We start from the raw sequence: 20,359 nt of genomic DNA, 5'->3' as shown, positions 1-20,359 counted from the left end.
TTGAATTTATCCGTAAAACGATCGCACGATATTTATTGACTAATAATATTAATATTAATCCAATAATTAATAATATAATAACTGATAAACAAAGTAATAAAAATAAAAATGTATGATTAACCGCGGGATTAAGATACAGGCCCGACGCACTCATTCTTAATTTAACAACACATTTAACCGATAATTTTTATTAATTATTAGTATTAAATATATTAATAATTAATTAATATGTCTATCTACATATATTAATTTATTATTTAATATGTATATTAAATTACGACCGTATTAATTCTGTTATAAGCAGAAGACGCAGTATTAATGACGAGCAAGAAATCGTCTTGAGGCACTAGGAGGCATCCAGGGAGAGACACTCTGTGAAGAAGTCCTCCATGGATCGATAAGCGTGCTCGATCACGCCCGTTAAAGCGTGATCCTCATCCGCATAGCTCTGGAAAAAAAAAAAAAATATACAAAAGTAAGTAAGCAAATAAATAAATGGATCCATTAGTGGGGAAAGGGAGACGAGAATCCCTGACAAATCCAGGCTTTTAGTTCTTGTAACCCGGATGTTTCAGATTCTTTTACATGTTATAGGGTAAAAAATGATACGTACTGTATGATACTAAACGAAACTGAACAAAAAAGCACTCCAATCTCATAGCGACAACGAAAAAAGAATAAAAGCCGATTGAAATGGCATTGGAAAAGGATTGACGTATTTCAGACATCCAAATACTCCGGATAAAAACAACTCTGTCGATATATTGTAATGGTTTCATGTTAAATTAAATATATAGAAGAGTATTATATTAAGATTCCGCAATAATAGTATTATATTGTCGCGGTCGCATGCGTCCAATGATAACATGAGGATTAGAGGTATCAGTATGATTATTATTGGTTAAATTATTTTTTTCAATTATATCAGAAGAGTATTACATTTTTTTTAAATTAAAAATTTGTAATAAAAAATTAGGGTTGATTGTTACAAGTTTTTTATTAACATTTTTTAAAGCTTTTGAGGGTAAAACTTTATTTAACTTTAGTGATGTAATGCTCAATATTAAGCTGTAATATTTATTATAATTAATGTCATAACTCTGAAATAATTAAATCGTTATTTCTTATTTAATCTTTCAATGGAATAATTACGGTACTCAGTCGCTGTATTAATGGGATTGTTATTCATTAGAGCGATAATTATAATTGCATAACTAGGTATTATTAATTTTCATTATAATTTAGTGGAATTGTTGAATTTATATTGTCGTCGTTAATTTCATAGAAATTTATTTTAATATTTTTGCGTGAATAATTATTTTTCTGGGCATAATTATACTTTACTTTATTTTTAAATCAATGTTTTTTGTACTTGAAATTTTATTTGAATAAGTAAAAAAAAAAAAAAAAAAAAATTCGCGTGAAAATAATTATTTAAAGAACATTTCAAGGAAAACCTTATGAGAATTTCGTGCAATAATTTATACGAGACTTGTGCATTAATATTAATCATACCCTCATATCCATGTGCTTAAATGCTTCGTACAAGATACTACCGCGTCTCTAGGCAATAATTTATTATTACTTAATATATGCATGGATATTAATACCACAACCTATTTATTTTTATTTATTTATTTATTTATTTACCAAAATTTTATCGCTAAAAAAATTCAGCTATTAATTTTTTAAAGGGACTGAACGATTTAACAATTTATGTAACCTAAATTATTTATTCATAATTTTGGGTATGTTTGACAAGAATCGAGAGACTGGCAGAGAAAATTGAATTATTTAATTGTCTTATATTTGATGTCAAATTTTTTATTAAAAAATTTAAATAGATTAATATTTTTATTTGCACAATTTTTTTGAAAATATGTAAATTTTTTTGAAAATTTGTTAAAATTGTGATAATTAATTTTTTTTTTTAATTTTTCATTTTTTTATGTATTTTTCAAAAAAAAATTTTTTTTCCAATTAATATTAAAAATGTTTTTTTTAAAAAAAAAATTTCACCTATCACTTGTAAATATTTACCATTTTTTTAAGTTAAAAAAAAATTTTTAATTTGTAATAACCTGAATTTTCATAAAATGGATAGTTTCTAAGGGATAAATTTTCTGAAAGTCAAATGAGGTCAATTTGACCCCGTGTATACTCTAAAGTTCTGTTCGGAGGTGTATACTCTGAGGATTAATCAATTAATTTGAGTATAATGTAATAATTATTATTGCTATAATTATTTTTGACATGATTAATTGATTAAATACGTTTTTAATTCACTAATAAAAAAATTTGAAATTTTATCTGTGACAAAATATTAAAGTTGAAAAATCAAATAAAAATGTTTAATTTCTCATTTTGCAAACGTGAATTAAGATTAACGTAAACTATAATCTTTAGCATTAACGCGCATGAATTTCTAGTTAATAAAAGAAAGCCCAAAAGATATGAAAGATCTCTTACCTGATACCTAAAGATAACACCGGCTTCAGACAGAGCTTTAGCGAAGGCTATACCGTGTGTATAAGGCGCTGTTAGGTCAGCTAGACCGTGAACAAGGTAGAGGCTGTGACTCGGTACTAATCTTGCGCGCTGAGTCAAATCCGCCTCGACATATCCCTTGTAATTTTCGATTGGGGCGCCCAAGACCCGTTCCGTGAACGCTGAATCTAGTTGAATTGATTTCAGTCGATTATTCCACTCGAGAAATCACCGTTAGATTTATTTATTATCTTTTTTACATTATATCATCCATGCTCTGAACATTCCTCTATCAATACAAGATTAGTTTTAATTTTAAATAAAAAAAAAAAAATAAATAAATAAATAAACTCACTGTAATACAACCAATCGGCGATGGGATTGACCGCAATGCCGCATTTGAAAACATTCTGCTGGCTGCCGAGAACCATCGCCGTGACGTATCCTCCGTACCCCCAGCCCCAGACGCCCACCCGGGACTCGTCTAGGTATTGGTAAGTATTGAGAAGGTACTGGAGCACGGTCAGCTGGTCCTGGACCTCAACGCCCCCAATTCGGTGGTACAGGGCCTTTTTTCCTTGGCCCCGCGCACCGCGAACGTCCAGCCGTATGTAGACCACGTCATTGTGGCTGGACATGTAGGTTCCCCAGTCGATTTGGAACTTGTCCGTTACTGCTTCGCTCCCAGGTCGACCATTAACTTCCACGAGGACCGGAAAAGCCGCGTCCCGGAGCTCTTCTCGCCATGACGGCGGTAGCTGCAGCTGGACTTGGGCTCTCCATCCTTGGGGCAGCGGCACCTAAGTAAGTAAGAAGTTATTAAAGTTTATTAAAATTAATGCAAGTTAAAATTTATCTAAATTATACTATGTAACTGCCGTGACTTGTAAACTATAAATAAATAAAATTTTGTTTTATTAAATAATGACTTTCATTAAATTGTACTGTAATTTTTTACCTACTGAGGTTTTTAAAGATATAAGCTCATCCCGATGTTACACTCATCAAGAGCTTTCAGTTAAGTACCCACATGCATTTTTCATATATTTTTCACATATACATATATATAAATATATAAAATATATGAAAAATTGATGTAGGTACTCAAATGAAAGGTCTCGATGAATGTAACGTCGGGGTGAGCTTAGATCTTTAAAAATGTCAATAGTTCACGAGATACAAGGCCATTTCTTAATTATGTGTCTAGAGGTGGAGTATTTTCGAAACTTATAATAGAAATTGAATATCGGTGAAAATGATACGAAACCTTGAAAAATAAATAAATAAATAAATAATAATAATAATATGTTAATTAGTTACTTCAAAACTTCTGCGAGTCGGTAAAGCTAATTGAGCTAATCTATCAGCATGTTGAACCCTGGAGTCGTATAGGACACGAACCATTTTGTGGTTTGTTACTGAATGAACTCCAGCAAGAGGTAATCCCGGGCCTTCACAATGGAGCACATAATACCCTTGTCTAGTTTCTGTTGAAGGGCTAACCGAAGCACCGAAATGTGTACAATTGGTATAATAGAATCTATTGGAAAAATAAAATACATTTTATATTATTATTATTGCAAATTATTTTTGTAATTATAAATTTTTATGTACATGGATATTATTATTATTATTATATGTATTTGTATTTATTGGAAATCTCTGGTTTAATATGAACTCTAAAAATGAGGTAGAACATTTTAACTGATTTCAACACTCGGTCAGTTTTCCACTAATGCTTCTCTAGAGAGTAGCGAATTATTAATAATCGAATTAGTGATTTCGATCGGTAATAATTTGTAGTTTAACTATCAAAAGTCACTAAGAATTAATTCACTAATTTTCCATTTGTTCCTTTTCGGTTTATAGTTCATTAAAGTTTTTATTTTCAAAGTGACTTATTTATTTATTTATTTTTTTTTTTTTTTTTCAATAAAATTTAAATTATTTTAAAGACTTAAGTATACTTTGTAGAAATTCCAACCAGATTTTCAAAATTTACCCAGGATTTATAAGATTTATGAAAACTTTAAGAGGATTTTAAAGTTCCACATGAGACTTTTAGATTTATAATAAAAAGTTAACTCAAAGTATTTTCTATTATTTACAGTAAGACGGTTGAAAAATGGATTTATCATAATGGTAGTATCAAAGTCAAAATTCTCAATTATTTATTAAAGTATATTTTTTTCCGAGTGGCCACAAAATTTTGCTTATTTTTTGAATAATTTAGATAATTACGAGTTATAAAAAATAAATAATCGCAAGCTTCAATCATTTTAAATTCAGACGACAGCACAATAAAATAATGTTAAATTTAGTTTTCTTTGTGTATCAGGTAAATTCATCCTCGGAAATAACATTTTTATTTGGAGGATACAAGAGAGTATCTAAAGTATTCCGGTAGAACCAATTCGAGTAAGAAAAAGTGAGTTGAATCGTTGACTGAATGGATTCCTACAAGAATTTAAGAATTTATAGGTATATAGAGAAAACGAGGATATCATTCCGAGAATAGCAAATGTTTTATATTTTGCCTAGACAATTCGTCATAAAATACAAAATAAAAGTTTAAAGCGTTGGTGTTAGACGAGCAAAAATAAATTGATACTGAATATTGTATAATGCAGTTATAGAGTTGGATTTGAATTTGAATTTGGAATTTCGCCAAGCAAGGTAACGAGTTGAGGACATACCGACTGCTCCAGAGGACGTCTCCGAGATCGCAGGTGATGCAGAGGGGCTCCAACCGTCTCGGGTCGTCGGTCGTGGGGTCTCTGACCACATACAAATGTTTCTGCCCTGGTTTACGCTCACGTGTGCCGAGGTAATAAACCAAATGGGCGCGACTGTCCCAGGCCAATATTTCACTGACTTCATATCGGCCATGTGACAACACCGCGACTCGCTGTTGTGTAAGCTCGACATGTTTGATATGAGTAAAGTGCTCCTGGTTACCCTCCTGCACAGCGGCCAGCAGCAAAAAGCTGCTCCCGTCTGACGCAAACACTGGATGCGGTTGTGCATCCAGCCACTGCCCTTCTGGAGCACGCTCCGAGTGTCTCTCCTCGCATTCCCACTTCGGCGCTCGGTACGCTGATACCACCGATAAATTTTGTGAGCGTGTCATCCACACTATGCTTATTTGATCCGACTGATCGCCCACCCAACCCGCTGATATCAAGTAGAACTCTCTGAAACAAAAAAATTTTATATTAATATACATTAATGTCATTTCCATATTTATAAATCAATTTTTTTTTATTCTTTAATTTTTTTAGTTGAAAAATTTTTGATAAAAAAATTTTACTCTACGCTAATAGAAGAATTTATAAAGCAAAAATTTTTTTCATATATTAAATATAAATAATTATTTTTTCTCTTATAAAAAATTTTTTTTTAATTTTATTTTCTTCATTAAAAAAGAAAAAAATGTAAGTACCTGATTTTATGAAATTTTTGTTAAAATTATAAAAAATGACAAAGTAGAATTTTTATACTTAAAAATCTAAATAAATGTTATTAATTTTTAACAAATATTTATTAATTCAATAAATAAAATTTCGCTTTATTAAATAATGACTTTTATTAAATTGCACTGTACTTTCTTAAATATTAAAGGTTTTAAAGATACAAGCTCATCCCTATGTTACATTCATGTAGACCTTTCATTTAAATACCCACATGGCAATTTTTATATATTTTATATATATATATATATATATATATATATATATATATATATATATATATATATATATATATATATATAGTATTTGTAAAATATATAAATATATAAAATATATAAAAAATTGATGTAGGTACTCAAATGAAAGGTCTCGATGAGTGTAACATCAGGATGAGTTCATATTTTTAAAAATGTCAATAGTTCACAAGATACAAGATCATTTCTCAATTATGAGCTTATTAAATATTTAAAATTTTTATATCAGTTTATTTTTCAAAATAATTTTAAGTAAAATTATTTTTTTTTAATCAAGAAGTCAAAATCCAAGACAAATATAAAATATTGTCTATACAAACCATCTAATTGCTCTTAAAATGAGAGTGAATTTTTTAATCAACTTTAAATGTATAAAAACAATAAAAAAAAGTTTACCGCATTGCTCGATAGCTTTTTTAAATTAATTAATTAAATTAACATTTGGCTTATCAATAAATTACTCGGCGTGTAACCTGTTAATAATTCAAAGGATTTGAATAATCAAAGTTTATATGTTTAATTAAAGAAATTGAAGTGAATTAAAATTTATGAAGCTCTCATTACAAGTTCTTATGAATTTAAATCGATAGACTTGAAAGGTGAAGCTCGGCTGGTGCACTTTACAGTCGGGGAAAAAAAAGGAAAAAAAAAACGCCAACGCCGATCTGAAACACTTTTTTAATTTGTATCTACAATTCATGTAGCGCGATATAATTGTATTAAAAGTGCAGCATTACAAAGCGAACGGTCTAATAAAAAAAACTGATACCATTTGAGATTGGCTCGCTTTGATATTGGAATTAAAAAAGCCAATTGAATTTTTAATTCTGGTTTTGTCGGGCGCGCTCCGATCTACGGGAAACTCGATAAAATCTCAACTATACGCAATCCATCATTTATTTTTTTTTATCCTTTATTACTGCACCCCGAACTCTCGCGGGTAAAAAGTGCAAAGCTATTACATTGAAAAATGATTTAGAATCTTGACATTTAATAATCGCTAATAAAGTAATAAATTAATTAATTAATTTCCAATTTCCAAATATCGCTTCTATTCGGTGTTCGCTGTTCGCTAGATGGAAAAAAGCAATTAAACTCTGTTCACTTTTATTTAAATGGCGGTCATGTGGCGATACATTTATTCTAAATAATTTATTGACCAAAAAAACATGCGTTGACAACTAAATAAATATATAAATAAAATAAAACAACCATGTGAACATTTAAAATGTATAGACTGCTGCCGGGCGTACAAACTATTTAACAGTACTAAAATTTTATTTTTTATTACCAGATTTTATCGCGGGCTCTGTTCGCAATCCCTCAGGAAGCACTAAAAAATTTAATCGGCAGTATAAAATATTCTTAAATGTTAATGTAAATGCGTCTGATGGAATACATGTTTACACGAATTACATGTTTTGTAAATTTTATTTTTTTAGTCATAAAAATATTTTTTAATACGTATAGTATGAAGTGATTAAAAATTTTTTAAATATTTAATAAGCTCTATTAACTTTTTATAAATTGTATTTTAATATTTGATTCAATAATTATTTTATTTTTTAATCAGTAAATATTATTTAATTTCTAATAAATTTTTTTTTTTGCGTTAATAAAAATATATTTGGATCCTTGAATTAAAAGTCAGAATTTTATTTTTACAAGAAATTATTGTTAATAAAATAAGCAATGAAAAAAACTTAAAAAAAAATTAACTTAAATCAAGAGTAAAATTCTTGAACCAAGAAAAAATTTTGAAGAAGCTCATTGTCTTCAAATCAAGACAAAAAATTATTAAATTAAATAAAATGTACTTAAACCAAGTGAAATTTCTTATTTTAAGAATTTTTTAACTCAAACCTAAAAGATGAAATTCTTCAAAATTATTTACTTGATTCAAGTAAATTTTTTTTCTGTGTAGATTTTGAATTAAAAAAAAAAATAAAATCCCTAAGACATTTATTAACTATTAATAAACGAAAAAAAAAATTATAAAACTGTTAATAAATAAAATTTTTTCTCTTAAAAAACTATTTATCAAAACTTAAAAAAAATTTTTTTATACTTAATAAATCAATAAACAGTTCCTAAATAAATAAATTTATTAACAGTTCTATCAGCGTTGAAAAACAAAGAGTAGTACTTGACAAAACCTCAGATTCTCTATTCCCCGTTCTTTTATTTCTGCACACGTACAATGCACTGCAGATAAAATCACCCATAAAATAGTATAGTCTATGTCGCATCTATAATTTAATGGACAATTCCTGTCTCATATATATCATCCATAACTTTTCTTTGAATATCATTATTTACACTTAAAAAAAAACGCCCAGAATAATAACAATAATCATGTATAACTAGACACAACACTTTAGTTTTAAAATACCCTCGCAAGTATTTTAAACTAAACCGAATACATAACACGCAAAATGAAAAAAAAAAAAATAATAATAATAAATGGAATAAATCTTCTGTACCGCGTTTTAAATAAAAATTTATCTTATTACTCTAAAATATAGAAGCAGACACAGCAATGCTGCCCGAAATCCAACGCGTAGAAAAAAATGTCTGTTAAAAGAGCATTAGCCAAGTTTATGAGATATTCTCTTTGTAATTAGAGTCCTTTTGGTCTTTTGGAATTCCAGAGAATAGCGTGGAACAGAGAGCATGAACCCGGTAGAATTTAAAGCGAGTTAATCATTAAATAACATTTAAAGGAGATTCGGTATTAAAGAACTGTACAGCAATTCGGTTAGCAGTAAAAATCGGTTATAAAAGTGCGGGTGCAATTTAAAACTTACTGGCCATCGAGAGTAGTCGGTGGTTTGAGCATTATCCTGTCTAAAGAAGTAATTAAAGTTTCATTAGTTGTATCGGCGGTAATGTTGGTGAGATCGTGAATCCACAAACAGACTTCGGGGTTCGGTGAGCCGGGCGTCGGATATCTCACGGATTTTGATGGTGGAAAGGATCCCTTCTTAACAATACCCGCTGGACTCGAGCTAGCACCATCCTGACCCATTTGATTCCCGAACCACGGAAACTCCAGAGACGTGACCTGAATAACAAATTACATGATGAGAGACAATTTACGTACAAATCGCCCATCAACTCTAACAACTAAAGTATACACCCGAGCTAACTACATGTACATATACATATATGTATATATATATATATATATATATATATATATATATATATATATATATATATATATATATATATATATATATTAACTATGCAATTAACTAACAATTAAGAGCGCCAACGAAAATTAATCCTCGGAATTTTAGGGAGTAATTGAAAAATTTAGTCAAGGAAATTTTATTTTCGAGAAGAAATTAGTGATTCAAGGTAATTGGACTATTGTTATTTTGATTGTACAATTTTAACTTTTTTTTTTTTTTTTTCATCAATCAGGTTTTAAAAATTTACACTAACTAGCAATATTACAGTCACTATGAGATATAAGTTCATCCCGATGTTACACTCATCAAGAGCTTTCATTCGAGTACCCACATGCATTTTGACATATTTTTCATATATACATATATGTAATATATATAAATATATGAAAAATTGATGTGGGTACTCAAATGAAAGGTCTTGATGAGTGTAAAGCCGGGATGAGCTTATATCTTTAAAAATTTCAATAGTTCACGAGATACAAGGCTATTTATTAATTATGTATCTAGAGATGAAGACTATATACACAACCAAAACTTTTTAAAATAAAAACTATATGATAGTCAATTTTCATCTAATCACTTTTAATAACTTTCTAATATTTTATGATTCAGAGGTGAAGAAAATATGAAATATAATTTAATACTTTACAATCTCTCGGCAACGAAGAAACAAGCAAACTTACTTTGGTGTCGTTGAAAGAAGCGTAGAGGAGCAGACTGCCGTCAGGACTAGGCCAGAGCGCCTCAGGTTTGGGAAGCACTTCCTCCTGATAAAGCCAGTCTGGGACTCCATTGTAAATAATACCAGGCACTCCAGTGTCAGTCAGTCGCTTGTCTTCTGGCGCCGACGGCGACATTCTTAAGAATATATTGTTATCGGATATCATCAATAGCGATGTGCTGTTACCCAACCAGGCGGTGTACTGCAGTCTAGTTGGCTGGACCCGCGGCGAGGCGTGAAGACGTAGAGGAGTATGGTGGCTAGAGTAATTTATTACAGAGCCTTCTCTATACGTCATCTTTTGATGGGTGAAACGGGTTTACGTTAGCAAATACTATTTAGTATGTACTTACTCGTTAGTGACGTCGTAGACAGTGTAGAGCGCGGTGAACGTGTGCTTGAATACCTGGGGATCAAAGTGTTATTTGTTAAAAATTGGGACAAGCGTACATTCAACATCTGTTAGCTGACAAAACAAAATCAATATACCGAGGGATAATCGGTTAATTGCTAAACACTTACTGGTTTAACATCGTGCTTAAAAAGCACGTACCGTAGATTACTGCTGCACTGGAAGCCTTGAACGTTGAGCTGTCTCTGGTAATTTATAATTAATGGTCAACATTTATTATTTAGTTTTAACAAATGGGATTTGTTGGAGACTAGGACATGGATTTTATATACTACATATATATATTTTAAGAGGATTTTTATATTCAATTTAAATTATAATTATGTTTGAGTGTTAATATTTATAATTTACTTACCAGAGTGTGATTGGAGACTAGTAGCGAGACGGAATTATTGGAAGTATCGAGAAGTGCTAATGAACCATCGTCAGCTTGGTAAACGAATTTATCATGAGTTACCCAGGCGGGTGGCAACCGATGAGGTGATAGGTCCTCTTGAAGGCACTCTTCTAGTGTGAGACGTCTACCGCTCCAATACAATAGCTCGTCTACGTATCTGTACATTAATCGCCAATTAAATCAATTAATTGATTTATTTCCTTTCATTTAATAACTATTATTTCAATAATAACAATAACTATAATAGTAATAGTAATAATAATAATAATAATAATAATAATAATAATAATAATAATAATAATAATAATAATAATAATAATAATAATAATAATAATAATAATAATAATAATAATAATAATAATAATAATAATAATAATAATAATAATAATAATAATAACTAGCAACCTTGCAGTCACTATGTGACTTGTAAAATATAAATAATTAAAATTTTGCTTTATTAAATAATGAATTTTGTTAAATTCCACTGTACTTTCTTATAAATATTGACATTTTTAAAGATATAAGCTCATCCCGATGTTACACTCATCAAGAGCTTTCATTTGAGTACCCACATGTATTTATATATATTTTCATATATACATATATATATATATATATATATATATATATATATATATATATATATATATATATATATATATATATATATATATATATATATATATATATATATATATAAAATATATGAAAAATTGATGTGGGTACTCAAATGAAAGGTCTTGATGAGTGTAATGTCGAGGTGAGCTTATTTCTTTAAAAATTTCAATAGATCGCAAGATACAAGGTCATTTTTTAATTATGTATCTAGAGATAATTTTTCGAATCTTTAAAGTGTTAACATCGATTGTATTATTTTAGCAACGTTTCATTAATCATATTGTTATTGATTGACTAATTGATTTAATAATAACTAAAAAAAAAAATCGCATTACAGTGAAAAAATTCGTTTTTACACTGAAAAGTTTTCACTGAAAAACGATAAAAAATTTTTTAAAAAATAAATAAATAAAAAAAGTGTAATATTCGTTCACTCGATTAAAAAGATCAATACTACAGGTTAACTAAATTGTCAATTACAATTGATTAATCCAGCTTGATGATAATTGAGAAAGCAATCAAACGGTCGCTGACAAATTAAAAACAAACAAATAGAGTCGAAAAACGAAAGAAACAACACTTTTGCAATGACAACACTAACAAATACTCGAGTAATAATTCAAACATGCAGGTCTATTATTAACAAATTTCCGTTTAACAATTAATTTATTTAATCGATAATTAATGACCATCAATTATATCACCCTTACCCTAGAAGATAAATTGCCGTGACGATTCCGGCTATTACGAATCCAATAACCAGTAATGCAAATATAATACTCTTCCAGTTGTGTCCGCTGTCGCCGTATGAATCCTAAAAAGAAAAATAAAAACTGGTCAGTCGCTCTGTTAATTAACAAATTAGTTCGTTATGCCGGTGAAAGGCTTAATAATGGACCGGATCAATGGTAATTATAAAGTGAAGTGTATAACTGGGGAAACTCGAAAGAGCTGAAATACCTCTTTTATTTCTTCCTTGGTCCGAGGATCGGCAACCTGGACGGTCTCGTCGGGAGGCAGCCGCCAGGAATTCCTCTCGACATTAACGCTGGCGTTCATATCGGGTTTCTCCTCCGCCCCGTGCTGCAGTCGGCACTAAGAGCCTCAACACGTGTGATGGGCTCCAGCTTCCTCGGATTATCCCTTGCTACACTGGCCGTCTTCGTTCCCACAAGTCCAACTTGTGGATTCCACACTTCTCTAATCACCTCGGTTCTGCAAATTTATTCATTAAATCATTATTACTATCTATATTATCAAGAGAATAAGAAACATTTTTTTTCTCCATATATTTAGATGATAAAGTGGCTTTTTTTTTTTTTTTTTTTTTTTTTTTTAGTTCAGTATCATTGACCTAAATTTAAGATTTTTCAAATTTTCACATTGACGTTCTAATTAGCAAATTGTCTAACTCCATTTTAAAGAATCTTCCATTTGTAAGAAAAAAAAATTAGTTAAAAATTTATTATCACTTTAAAAAATGAAAATGAAGTTAGCCGACATTTCAAAATTTTTAGAAATTTTTTATTGAAAAAATTTCAATTAAATAATTAAAAAAAAATGTCACATGTAAAAAACTTGAAAAAAAAAAAAAATTTTGAGTAAATTCTTCTGATTTTTTTCATCAAAATAAAATTAAGAAAAATTTTATGATCTTAAAAAAATTCTTAACGTGAATTTGTGCCTTAGTAACAATTTTAAATGTTTTTTGTAATGGTAAAATTTTGAAGGAGTTTTTAAAAGTTAATTGGCTCTATAAATTTCTTCCCTGACATTTGTACATTTAATTAATGACAATTGATCCTATTACATCGATATTACTTTAAAAATTTATTCCAAAAGTACTCAAGCTATCTGTATTGTGATTAAAAATATTGAAAAATCATTAAGCCAAATTTCTTTTATTCACCAGTCGCAATTTCCGCGCAGTCACTCCGTAAACTCTAAATTTCTATTTATTTAACAAAATTTTACAATCATCCCAATAAAAAATTATTTACCCCTAAAAATGATAAAATAAACAATATCTTCTTAGCAATAAGCAAATTATCGGTTTAAAAAGCAAAAACACGGGCGAATTTCAATTGAATAATTATTTTCGATATATTATATGATATTATACCGCAAAAAAAGCGAAACATGTGCCCAATCTCCATTTTAAATATTCCGATAAAATGTTTTGTATACCGGTATTGGAATATTTGAGAGCAAGACCAGGAGGCTGCCGAGAGTATGAGTAAATATTTAAACTGCTACGAAAACTACACGCCGGCTTATCACTCGGTAATATCAATATCGATTCAACATAAAATATGTAGATGAAATACTTTTTCGTGGTAAGCGAAACTTTTTTCCCATCCCGCTGCATCTCTACCCGCACATCCTATCCCAACTCATCGTGCCGTATTTGCTCGATATTATTATATTTATAAAGATTTAATTAGTCAGCCCTCCTGCGATAACAGCCCCTATATATCTGTATCTGTATCTATGTAATGGAAAAAACCGATGCAGTTAGATATAACCGTTCAATATATAAAATATGAAATATAGGATGTACAATATATAATATATAATATATAATATATAATACAATACAAGAGACTTTTATCAATATCCTGTCGATACTAAAATGTGTTAACACTCGTCTCTGGTATCCCCCGTCTACGTCCCGTCTACGTCCCTTCTTCAGTCTCTTCAATTCTTGTCTATCCTGTAATCTTTTTTATTTTGTGTACACAGTCTTGAGTTACACATAACAGTGATCCGGCTTACTATTTGCTCTACTACATACCCAATATCACTCAAACTCTATAAATATAGTACAATGTTTAAACATTTGTCGCAGCACGTTCCCAAGAAAATAAACAACCAAAACTTAAGACTGCACTGAAGAAATCGATTTTTAAATTTTTATAATAGAAAATAAAATCTTTATTGTTCTGCACCGAAAAAAAAATTCTTGAACCAAGAAAATTTTAAGGAAGACAAAAATTATTTTGGAGCAAGAAGAAATTTTCTTGGCTCAAGAAATTTTTACTTGATTCAATTAATTTTTTATCTTCTTTAATATTTTCTTGAGCCAAGGAAATTTATCCTCCAGTCAAGAATTTTTTTTTTAGGGTAGTTTAATTTATATAAAAAATTTTTGATGAAAAATTTGTACATGCACAAAAAAAAATTTATTTTAATCAAATAAATAATTTTGAAGAACTTTCTCTTCTTTATTTGAGTAGAAAAATGATTAAAATAAGAAATTTTTCTTGGTTTAAGTAAATTTTACTTGATTCAAAAATATTTTTAATAAATAAAATTTTAAATGGAATTTTAAAGCCTTAAAATTGATTTTTAATAGGACTAATAAGAAATTTTGACAATTCTTTAGATATTTTTTTTTTTGCGTTATAAAAAATACTTTTTTTTTTGTTAAAAAAGCTAAAAAATTAGACAAATTATAAAAAAGTATCATGATATTACTATTTCAATATTTTTAAGCTTTGACTTTCGATCAACAATTTAAAATTGAAGGTACTTTTTATATTTTTTATCATATTCTGCAAATCTAATAGAATAATTTATAAAAAAAAATTTGAATGCATTAATTCTTTGGTTTTTTACGGCCAAGAAACTGCGTTGCTCTACATTTGAACAATGCTCGAAAAAAAATTTTAATTCATAATGTAAATTTAAATAGCCGCGCCGAGAAAAAAACTAAATATTACAATTTAAAAATATAATTTTTACAAACTCTGCAAAAAAAAATTTTTTTAAACTGTAAAAATTAATACTTTAAATAAATCGTATTTTATAAAACTAATTTTTGATGTAAAAATATCTATAGATTATTCTTTCAAGTTTAATAAACTACAATTATTAATTTTTGCTGGAGACAATAACTTAGCTCTTATTTTAAAAATCAAGTAATAATTAAAAATATTTTTTATAAAAAAAAAAACTTACTTATTTTCTCCATATAAAATTTAATTCGAAGGAAAAAAATAATAAAATAATTACAAGCGCCTTAAAGTAAGATCTTAAATGTTAAACGTATAACGTTAAATATTAGAGTTACGTCTGGTTCAGGAAACTTTGAAGTATAAACTTGTCATATTTCTTGTTCACTTTTCTATTAAAATTTAAGTGATAAAGTTAGAATCTGAATCATGGAGTGTCTAAAACTAAAATAGAACTTTAGCATACCTACACAGAACGTCGCATGTAATGTATTTTCCTAGCTCTGTCAAACCATATTGTGTACGTATATGTATATATTTATAGATATATACATAGATAAATGAATGTAATATGTAATGCAGGGGCTACGCTGCGTTATTATATTGCATAGACTGCACAAACCGTCGGATCGTAAATCGACGATGCTGTGAACCACAACAGGTGATGGGACGTATGTTTCACCAGACATGGAACGCGAAGCAGAGCTATCGAATTAAAATCGTCGGAGACTTTTCCTGATAAACTATTTAGCGGCCTGGTGGATATGTCTGTGCTATTCCGGTTTAAATTTATACAAAATTTATCGGAAAGTTAAATATTAACCGTTTAACCACGGCGGCTAATAATGTTATTTTGGAGGTGGGTATTTTTTATTTATAGCGTGTCTCTGATTTACAAATAAAAATCAGTGAATTTTTTTTTTTTAGTTTTTCAGTTTTTTATACGGAAAAAAATAAACTGTAATAAATAATAGTTGATTATATTGATTATAAAAAATGATCACATGATATGAAAAAAATATAAAATAGTAAATTTTAAACGCAACGCTAAAAATATTATTATTTACTTTTTTCCGTATAGTTTTTAAAATTTTAAGCTCAAAATTTATCATCAGAAAATTGGAGAATTTTTTTAAGGAAAAAATAATTGTGAAAGTTAAGAGCGAGCTTGTTTCATGAAAAGAAATAATTTTTTTTTTTTTTTTTTTTTTTCAAGCTTCTGATTTATTCAACCCCGGGAAAAAATAACGGAGATTATTTATGATACGGTCTAATTATAATTCAAATCCTCCCTTTAATTAAGATGTAAAGATTGGGTTTTATTTTTTTAAAAGGGAAATTTTGTACTTTTGTGAATTTAAAGATTGAATTTTTTATTAACTCTGACTGATTTATTGAAGAAAAGGTACTGACGTGAAAACACATTTCTGTAAGTCAAAGAAGTCAAATCGAAATTAAATTGAAAGAAAATGGTCAGTAAATCAAAAACTTCAAACGGAAGTAAAGCGAGCCAGCCAAAAGCAGGATTTATCTTCAATCTTACTGAGAAAAGCGATTTGTAGTTGTTATTTTAAGTAAATATATTATTAATGTAGTGACAATGAAAAATTCTATAGAACCAAAAACTCAAAAGTGTTTTTTTGAATCAAGGCCAAATTTTAAATCCTGATATTTTGAATCTAACTCATTTGTTTGAATATGTATATATGTCTCATTCAGCAACTGCGGATTTTTTTTTAATGCGGGTCGTTTCATCTTTTGTAATCTCGCTTCTGTCAATCCGCAATCAAGCTTTATCCTCATTGAACAATCTGGGGAATTAAACTCAAAAATCCCTTTTGAGATCAGAAGATTTAGGAGTATTCAAGTGTAAAATTGACTGACGAAAACTATTTGCTCGTCAAAGAGATAGAAAATTATTGATAATTGTTTTGACTTTGATTTCTAGTACAATGATAAAAGAATTTTATGTTTTATTTAATTTATCATTAACTGTTAATTATTTTCTATTATTATATAATTTTATTTTATTTAATTAGCTATTTATTAATTATCGATAAATATTAATCTGAAAAAATGTCTAATAATTTATTTTATCAATAGAAGAAACGTTAATTCTTTATATATACTCTGTTAAAATATTTCTATAAGCGAGAGGGCGTAGCCACCTAGCGGCGAAATCAGGAACTAACTTTTAAAAAAAGTGCCGAATAATTTTATATCAGCTTATTTAAACTCTAATAGAAAGTAGAAAAATTAAGCTTTTACAATTTTTACAATTCCATAACTTGAAGAAATAAAAAAAATTACAATTAATAATTTTTCTACAATAAAGATTGATAATTTTTTTTTTTTTTAATATTTTTTATGATGTTAATTATTAATATAATTTTCTAAGTAAAATAAAATCAGTTCTAAAAATATTTATCAAGTTAATAAATATTTTTTAAGTGTTATTAAATATGATTTCTTCCTAAAAAAAAATTTTTTTTAATTTAATAAATAATAAATTATTTAAAAATAAAAAAAATTATTAACAGTTAATAAATTCTATCAGCGTACAAAAAATTTCATTAAAAAACCTTGTTTCACAGAATAAAAAGAAAACAAAAAGCTATAGCAGTGTAGAGCATCGAGGTTCACAAAAGTTCATTATTTCCCTTCGTCCCCATTAAACGTAAATAGTTATTTATGTTTAAAATGTATTTAACATTTATATATTATTTAATATTTGAAGTGAGACTGGAGTAAATGAAAGTTAGTTATCTGCGTTGAATAAATAATAACGCTGACAACGGCAGGAGTTTGAGTAGTACACAGCGGAGGCAGTAGGAGGACAATGCAGCCGGCAAATTTCACAGCCCCTGTGATAACATGCTCTAAGTTCGTTATCACTCGACAGTAGATGGAGAAACTATGTTGATGATAGCGCCGAGGAGGGTTCTAGGGCTCTCGAATCGCCCGCTGAGTGGATACTCTTCCTCGTGGCCTCCTCGCATTTGAATAAGTCCGTATGCGCATTTAATTCACTTTTTAATCGTGAGTTTCGCAGAGCGTAAGTGTGTAAAGTACCAGCGACTTTAATTTATCTAAAAGTACCCTATTTTTCTGAATACTACTCTCTATTCCGCTTAATTAAATAACGAAATAAAATCCTTGATTTTCATCATTGCAATATGTTAAAAAAAAATTTACTTTACTGAAGGAGAAATATCTTGACCCAAGAAAATTATTTTAAAGTGTTTTATTGTATTTAATCAAACTGAAAAATTATTTTACAATTTTTTTATTCAAAATATTTTTTTAGTTGATTAAAAATATATCTAATAATTAATTTAAAAAACATTTTATAATTTTTTTTTTTTTAAATAATGACAACAAAAAGTTTAGAGTAAAAATTCCACAGATAGAAATTTAGAAAACTATTAATGCAATTTTATAAAAATAATTTTTTATAACTAATTTATTTATTTAATAAAATAAAAAAAAATCTTTAATTGTTTACTGATTTTAATGTGACAACAATTAAACTCTTTAAAATAATTTTTCTATTTGATTAATGAATTTAAAAGATATTTTATAATTTTTTTATAAAAATAAATTTTCCATGACAAATTTATTTGTTAAATAAATTTTTTGAAAATTTAGTTTTTTATCACTACAGTTGAGTTAATTATTCTTCATAAAAAAAAAAAAAAAAAAAAAAAAAAAAAAAAAAAAAAACTGACAGTTGGATAAAAGTTGTGTCAATGAAGTTGGTAAAATAAACTTTTACGAGATTTATTTTAGTTGTCAATAAACTTCAGCGATATTAATAATTTTTTGTCCATTGAACGCATCCCTGAAATCAGCTCTGAAAGCTCGCAAAAATCCTTTGAAAAGCTCGGGAAAATAAAAAGCTCATGCACGCTTAGTGTCGGTATATGTCATGTACAGTCTGGATATATCCAGAGTGAAGCACATTCTCATAGAGAGTGTATGTGGTGGCGAGTATATGAGAATGCATGCATGCATACATAACTCACCGAGGAAAGTCATGTAGACATTAGTAATAAATGAGAGCAAACATTGTCGAGAGTGAAACAGGGATGGAGTAGACCAGTAACCAGTAATAGAAGAGGAAGAGGAAGAGGATCAAACAGAGACAGAGGAATAAACTGACAGAGATAGAGATGTAGAGGACGGTTATGCTTACGAAGAAAGTTTAAAAATTCCTGATGAGATTCAATCTTTCATTTTTTCTGATTTTTTTATTCTAACCTAATTTATTATTTTAGAAAAACTCACTTTTAGCAGGAGCGAGGACTCAGCATTGGCCTGGCGACGGCCACGGGGACTGACAAAAACGAGCTTAGTGATCCTGCCCGCTGAATGGAGGCAACCTCGCCCGGGCGGCATGACTTACTGTTAACAAATTCACCCACCGATCCACCTTTTCATCACTTTCCCGTCGACACTGCAACTAGAACTAAAACTTTAACTCATTCACTGACAATTATTTTCATTTTTAAATTATTAATTATTATAATACTGAAGTTAGCGGTCAACTGTTAATTTTAAAAATTTTTTTAACAAATTAATTACAATAAAAAAATACTTCTAAAAATTTTCACTTGTAATTTTTATTAATTTTCACATATGAAACTTTTTTAATAATTTAATTGCTATAAAATTCTATGTCATTAAATTTAGTTGTCACTTAACAATTTTTTTAACAAATAAATTATAGCAAAAAAAAATAATTAAAAAAATTGGACTTGTAAAAATTTTAATAAATTAAAAATGCAATTTTTTATAAAAAATTTTTTTGTTAAAAAAAAATGATTTTTAAAAAATTGTCAAGTGTCAGCTAACCTTAATGTCAAAAAAATTTTAATATCTGCCAACTTCAGTGTTATTAATTATTAATTATTTATCATTTTCACTCACCAAGTAAACATTAAGCAAGCTTATAAATAAATACTTTTATAAATATTTATTAAAAAATTTATCTGAGCCGTGGTACCCGAAAGCAAACACACATCTTGGGTCCGATTTATCACCATAAATGTCTGGGTTTTATTTTCCAG

At 28.4% G+C, this 20,359-nt stretch overlaps 1 protein-coding gene and 1 long non-coding RNA gene across 2 annotated transcripts in view; one reads left to right on the top strand and one right to left on the bottom strand.

Annotated features, from left to right (window-relative positions):
• The window catches only part of LOC141535561 (uncharacterized), a 7,025-nt gene extending 5,262 nt beyond the window's left edge, over nt 1–1,763 (top strand). Inside the window, exons 2-3 of the long non-coding RNA XR_012480619.1 lie at nt 305–475; nt 595–1,763. This is a non-coding gene — a long non-coding RNA (uncharacterized LOC141535561). The remainder of the gene's footprint in view (nt 1–304; nt 476–594) is intronic.
• On the bottom strand, nt 303–20,359 carry LOC141535549 (inactive dipeptidyl peptidase 10). Its single transcript, XM_074255533.1, has 14 exons — nt 20,220–20,359; nt 19,578–19,758; nt 12,517–12,771; nt 12,267–12,370; nt 10,897–11,095; nt 10,652–10,726; nt 10,483–10,535; nt 10,092–10,389; nt 9,019–9,275; nt 5,184–5,681; nt 3,808–4,027; nt 2,843–3,287; nt 2,470–2,675; nt 303–448 (listed from the first exon to the last, which is right to left on the bottom strand). The coding sequence occupies exons 3-14, from the start codon at nt 12,613–12,615 to the stop codon at nt 347–349; spliced, it is 2,556 nt and encodes an 851-aa protein (XP_074111634.1). The 5' UTR covers nt 12,616–12,771; nt 19,578–19,758; nt 20,220–20,359; the 3' UTR covers nt 303–346.

This window comes from Cotesia typhae, unplaced genomic scaffold, assembly GCF_013202065.1.
Source record: "Cotesia typhae breed Kobodo isofemale line unplaced genomic scaffold, CoteBio_Ctyphae contig_123, whole genome shotgun sequence".
Lineage (NCBI taxonomy): Eukaryota > Metazoa > Arthropoda > Insecta > Hymenoptera > Braconidae > Cotesia > Cotesia typhae.
The sequence above is the reverse complement of the archived record's forward strand: the minus strand, read 5'-3'. Positions and strand labels throughout refer to the sequence as shown.

Excerpts from the sequence above, each read along its gene's own strand:
- LOC141535549 (XM_074255533.1), bottom strand. The coding sequence starts at position 12,615 with ATGAACGCCAGCGTTAATGTCGAGAGGAATTCCTGGCGGCTGCCTCCC. Across the intron at positions 11,096-12,266 it reads ACGGCAATTTATCTTCTAGG|ATACGTAGACGAGCTATTGT; the intron begins GTAAGGGTGATA and ends ATTAATGTACAG. Across the intron at positions 10,390-10,482 it reads GTCTACGACGTCACTAACGA|CCACCATACTCCTCTACGTC; the intron begins GTAAGTACATAC and ends AAATTACTCTAG.